This window comes from Nesoenas mayeri (genome assembly GCF_963082525.1).
Source record: "Nesoenas mayeri genome assembly, chromosome: 2".
Lineage (NCBI taxonomy): Eukaryota > Metazoa > Chordata > Aves > Columbiformes > Columbidae > Nesoenas > Nesoenas mayeri.
In genome coordinates this window covers 116387839-116393925 of record NC_137543.1, presented here as the reverse complement: position 1 = coordinate 116393925, position 6087 = coordinate 116387839, and the positions used below count along the sequence as shown (strand labels likewise).

At 41.1% G+C, this 6087-nt stretch overlaps 1 protein-coding gene across 1 annotated transcript; it reads right to left on the bottom strand.

Moving 5' to 3' along the window:
• Positions 1-1316: 1316 nt before the first annotated feature.
• CCK (cholecystokinin) lies at positions 1317-5791 on the bottom strand (the record flags this gene model as incomplete). The annotated part of the gene is made up of 2 exons (XM_080340530.1): positions 1317-1453; positions 5536-5791. 2 exons carry the CDS (start codon positions 5789-5791, stop codon positions 1317-1319), a joined length of 393 nt encoding a protein of 130 aa, XP_080196656.1.
• Positions 5792-6087: the final 296 nt, after the last annotated feature.

Sequence of the window (6087 nt, the reverse complement as noted above, 5' to 3'; positions counted from 1 at the left end):
TTTTTCCAGGTCTCCTTGATATTGGTAGAGTTCTAGTTTAGTATAAATATTTCCTAGGTATTATTTTCTATGCCTTGTTTTTGGCTACTAACTGCTGCAGAAGTTGCTACAGAGATACCTGTGTCTTTTGGCGAGCATCTGCTCTTCGGGATGTCAAAAATGCATTCCATTTCTTATTAATGCACCTCTTCAGAAATTCTGTGAATTATGCAATGCAAGATCACCTCCTTTTTCAGTTCAGGGAATTCCTTAGGTGTGACAACCAGCTGCTGAAGCAGACACAGGAGTCACAGGGGGGGCTACCTGGGGTGCAGGAGGGAAATGCAAGCAGAAGACCCTTTGGAGCCAGCAGGTAGGACCGGCTGTGAGGGCGCTGCCTGGTCAGAGTCCCCAGTTTTGCACAGGTGGGGATCCCTGGCTGCCCAAAAGAGTGGGGCTCACTGCCTTGCTTTGTGCTCAGGCTGGGCACTATCTCCACACTTCTCTCCATGCTGGCAGGCAATGCCTGACTCAGGCTGCCTCTGCCATGCTTGGGACTGACCCATTCCCTTTCCACATTCTGGGGCTGGGCTGTTCTGATGCTTTCTCCCACTTAGGATCATCTTCTGCTCCATTTAGGGGACTTTCCTTGTCCCCTCCCGAATGAACGCCCAGCTCACCACACAGCGGGGAATGCTCTGTTTATTCCATGATTTTGGATTTCAGCAGAACTTTCAAATCTACTTCACAATATCAAGTAAATAAGCCAGCAAGGTGAAATACGTTGGTGGTGTTGCTCTTTCATTTTTAGCACTGTTGACTGTTCACTACAAACATGTGGGCTTGGTGTGTAACTCAGTCCTTTCAGGTGGGGACACCATGAATATAGCTGGCTTTTTCTGGCAGTATTGTGCTGTTGTGTTTCTATTTGGACAAGTCTCCCTTAGAATTCACAAGTATTAGGACAGTTGCAAGGCTGCTCTAAAGAGTGGCTCATTTGTGTGACTATGCAGCTCATGGAATATATTCACATGGCAGAAGGAAGGCATTTTCCTGCCTCTCTTTAGACACCCAGCAACATGTGGTGACAGGACAAGAAGAAGGGCTAAGTGAAATAATTTTAATATCAGCGTATGAGAAACCACAAAAGAAAGAAAACATTTTCTGGAAAATTCTGCATATGTATATATTGCATTGTATAGTCTTACAGACAAATTTACATCAAATACATGATATATTTTAAAACACTGATTCGAAGAGGACAACAAATTAATTTTTCTCTTTCTGTACAGACATGGGAGTGTGATTCTTTTTCTGTTGCTATAGTCTGCTGTTCTTTAGGAGGAGTATTCGTATTCTTCAGCACTGCGGCGTCCAAAATCCATCCAGCCCATGTAGTCTCTGTCATTTATCCTGTGTGTAGGATCGATGCTCTGTACCCTGTTTCCCATAACTGAGAGCCTTCCAGTGGGACCTAAAGAAAAAGAATTTGGGAGAGCAGAAAGTAAGTGGACACATTTTTCAGGTTCATCCATTTTCCGATCTGCTTTGCACTCATCAGCAGATATACACAATAGCTGAAACTCTTTGACTTAATACCGACCATGTGACACCATGTCATGCCATCGGAAAGAATGTCATAGAAAAGTTATGAGTGATGCCCTCAGAGTAACTTGGGATTTTATTGTAAAATAAACAGATTGTTTCCTCCTTCCTGGCTGCTAGGAGGTAATATGGGTTCATTATTATTTTTCTTTCCTGTTTCACGAGAGAGAAACAAAGCCCAGCCCATTTCTCTCTCTCCCTGTAAGACCACACTCTTGCTTGCTGGTATTGGGAGAGTTGCTCTAGAGGCAAATTAACTCTGCTTGAGAGCAGAATCAGATCTGAGACAGGACTCTGTCACAATCTCATGTTGCTTGAAGGGCCGTAAATGTAAGTGCAGGAGTTCTTACAGTGCAAACTTGGTAAGAAGAAGGGTCGAGTTACAAATCCCAGGTTTTGTAGAAAGGTGGGAATAGTCCTGAGACTGAGGAAGTTGTGTCTGGACTTTATAGCTAGAGGTGTCTGTTGCTGGAATTATACAGGGCTGATTACTATTACTAGTTATTACTGTTTTCATGGCTTATCATAGGCTTTCTTAATTCCTTTCACAGCAAGGTTGGATGCTGATCTCTGATCTTGCCTGAGCCTTTCTGTCTTTGTTACTTAGGGCATCCAAGAGACCCAAGAATTTATGCTTTACAAAAAAGGCTGTAATTCTGTGTTTTGGCATTATCACATTATGTATCTAAAAATGCAGGGAAAGCTAAATTACTTCTCTCTATATTCCCTGAAAACAACCAAAATTGACATATGCCAATAACTAGATGGAGCTTAAGCCTTGAGTGAGGAAGGGACATATTTAATATATTGGTATTCAACGCAGACTGAGGCTTGAGGAATACTTGAAGTGATCAAAAAGGAAAAGAACCACAATTCACACCCCTCAAATCCAAGTCTGCACAATTGCCTTGCTTATGATTTCTTGTGTTCTGGAGGAATCCTCGGTGACTCCATACTTTTATATTTCAAGGTTTTCCTCATGTACCAATTTATAAGGAACACCATCCATTAAAAATGAAACAACTGCATTGTTTTGTCAGTGGTTACAGAAGGATTAGAGAATTCAAGGTACCAAAAAAAGAAAACAGCCATGTTTTAGACATTTACCTAAAACAAAATGGCAAAAAAATTAATTATCTCTAGAATAGAATGTCTACCATCAAATGCTGCAAAACCCATGAAATTCACATTCATAATTCAAAATATGTAATTAAGTTGATGAGAATGGCTTCTTGGCACTACCAGCAGGCAGGGCTAAGACAGCACAAACTGTTACCCAGATGTTGGTATTTAAGAGACTTCTGAGCCTGCAGTGACCTGTGGGCTGTAATGGCTCCCCAGATGCCATTATGGTCTGGCCCGGCAAGGGCTCCTTAGAGGATCGTAAATGTGTGTGTCACTGACTTGACAGCTACAACATCTGTTCTGCACTGTGCCAGATTCACAGTGAAAGCCTGCAGATGAAGGCCATTGAAAGCCAGGGGTCACAAACAGTGAAATGAATTTCTTAACAGCACCTTAGTTACCTTTCCTTAAACCACCAGAGATGTCCTGTGGATACTGCAGGATCGATGTATGGCAAACATATTCAAAATTGTAGCAGTTTGGCTATGAGGCCGCCATCTAGCCCTAACCTCTTGAGACAATTTAATTCTCTCACTATTTTAGATGGAAATACTGTCCAAAATTAGGCTTTCTACTAATTGCAAGGGCAAACGCCATCAGTGATGACTACTAGCACTAGCAAATGCCCAGACTCTTTTTTCCCCCTAGACAGAATTTTCTAGTGAGTATTATGGTTTAGACAGGTTAAAATTGAATAACACGGTAGATGTGAGTGTTCTGCAGAGATTTCTGAAGTGCTGCCCAGAACCTTTAAGTTAAATGAGAATAAAATGTTTTGATAGGCATGTTTTGCTATAAATTAATTAGATACTGGTTTGTCCCTGTGAACCTTCTCTCCCATAACTAGCAAGTACAGCTACCAACCAGAGTCTAACTAAGCTAGTCATGTCACAAGAATCCCATCATTTGCCAACAGACACTTTGTAGAAGTTAAATATATATGTCAACATATATGCAGGAAGTTTTCCCTCATATTAATACTTACCAAAAAGATGTCTTAAATCCAAAGCACTTTTTTTCGCTTCATCTGGTTAAACTATTTTGAAATGTCAGTGAGATATTTAAGAGAATATAATGGCTATATAAACTAGGACAAGGCATTTTGTTTTCAAATAGATGGGTGACGATTACTACACTGGGGAAAAGTAAAGAGGGTTCTGCTTTGTAGACTCCTGCAATAAGGTTCTTACTCAGTAACAGCTTTAACTAGAGTGCCAAATTGTGGGTTTTCATATCTAAATTCTCTCTCCATTATATTATGTGAACTGATAAAAGAAGTTCCTTAACTGATGTTGTACAAACTGGTAACATGAGATGGAGTCTCGCAGACTATGTTAAAAGTGGTTCTTTTTCTGTTGTTTCTGATTTGGCCCGATTCTCTGTACATAGATCAATGTGTATGGCTGCATATGTAATGCATAAAATACATGTGGCATCTCTTAATTGCAGACTGCCAGCAAAAAAAGAATAGGGTTATGCCTAGTGTAGAGGTCAGCAGTGAAGCTATCAAGAGGAGAGTGTTAAACGATCTGCACAAGGTTGTGTGGAGAAACAGAAGAGAAAGCTCTTACTTATATAAAGTGGATTTTATCCTAAGCCTGGAATGGGAGTGAATTAATTTCTCAGTGTCTGTACGTCCAGGTAATCCTCATTACTGCCTTCCCCTCATGCCCTCTTTGCTTCTCAGATGTCCTCTTTCCCCACAGTACAGCGGATCGACTGGAGCGAAGCCATCACAACCAAACAAGATTTGTGTAGTGATTCATGTAGTGCCTTTTGTTGAGATTGGCAGCCAAAAGGCCAGAGCAATTAGGCTGCCCCTGATGTTACTCTATTGAGATACAAAGCAAAACAGAGATGAGTTCAAAAGGAAAATTGTTTTCTGGGGGGGAGTTTCAGCAGGAAATTATTTTGATCCTTCATTTTTACTGCTAGCACAGACAGCATGTGCTTGTGTCTATGTCAAGCATCAGCTGTAAGATGTCAACAGGGACAGCTTTACTCTTTCTCTTGCTAGCTCATGTATGTAATGCAGTTGTTTCCTCAAGTGAGTAATAAATCACATGAGAAGAATGAATCCCTTTAATTCCACTGCTCTACTGTTACAAATGCAGTGCCCATGCAGGTTTTAAGTAACGGTAAGGTTGTGCTCTGAGGCTTCCTGAGACTGAAAACCCAAGAGGATTTGACATGTTTTGAAGGAAATGCGCTTTTTACTTATCACTGCTTTTAGTTATTGTGTTCGTAAATGTGAGCTCTGATCCTTCAAAAGCTTTCACACTTTTGTAACTTCCTTTGGGAACAAATATGTGGAAAATCCAATACCCAGAGGGTTTCCTTGGTACAGGTATTCTGGCTCAGGTGAGGTTAGCCATTTGGTCTGCATTTACCCTCGGAAAAGTTTTCCTGATCTTCTAACTTCTAAAAACGAAGCAGGTAGGTTAGCTACATTTAAAAGTTTGAAGAAAATGCAATTACTGTAATTTACCTGAGATAAAACATGCTGAAAATAACACCAAAATAATTATAAGGTTATGAACATAGTAAGTTAAAAATAAAAGCTGAACTATGACCAGAGAGGTAGGTTACATTTTCTCTAGTTACTGTATGCAGCTCTCAGTCAGTGGCTGCATACATCTTTTTTTGGAGGACTTTCGCAGTAAATAAGAGAATGCTCTCCACTTCAGGAATAACCAGGCAAAAGCTACCTCCTGTTTTCTCTAGGAATTCATGCTAGATGATGACAGGGTTATCTTAACATCTAGGTATCCCCATGGGAAATTCACTGACACAGAAGCAGCACAGTAAGTAGGCTATAACCGGTACCTTTTCTGGCTTGCTGGAGATACTTGGCCAACAAAGCGCCGATGTTAGCTCTCTGCTCCATGCTTCCATCCAGCCGCAGCACAGGTTTCAGTGGGCCGGCAGACGATGGGGAGTGGACGTGCCGGTGATATTCCGTCAAGCTCTGCTCAAGGTCAGCAGCCGGCGGCTTCCCATTATGCGACCCTGCAGTTTGCTGTCCGAAAGAGCTGGCTGAGAGCACAGCAAGGAACACGCAGATGCATATACTACTGTACATTGCTGGAGAGAAAAGGAATTGTGGGCTGTTAAAATGACCAGATTTACTATGTTGTGTGTTGTCCCTGCCCCCATCTTTCGTTGGGATTGTGAGTTTTCTGGTTTTAATGCAGGTAACTGGGATCTGTCTTAAACTGGAAATCATGTACATAAATAGTTAAATAACTGTTGGTAAGATACGTTGGAAAGAATAAAACTAATTTTCTGTAATCTGTGCTATGTCTCCCTGATCTACTCAATTCACATTTGCTTTTCTTTTTTGGAAGATGTATTTCATTAAAACATAAGGGAGATGTA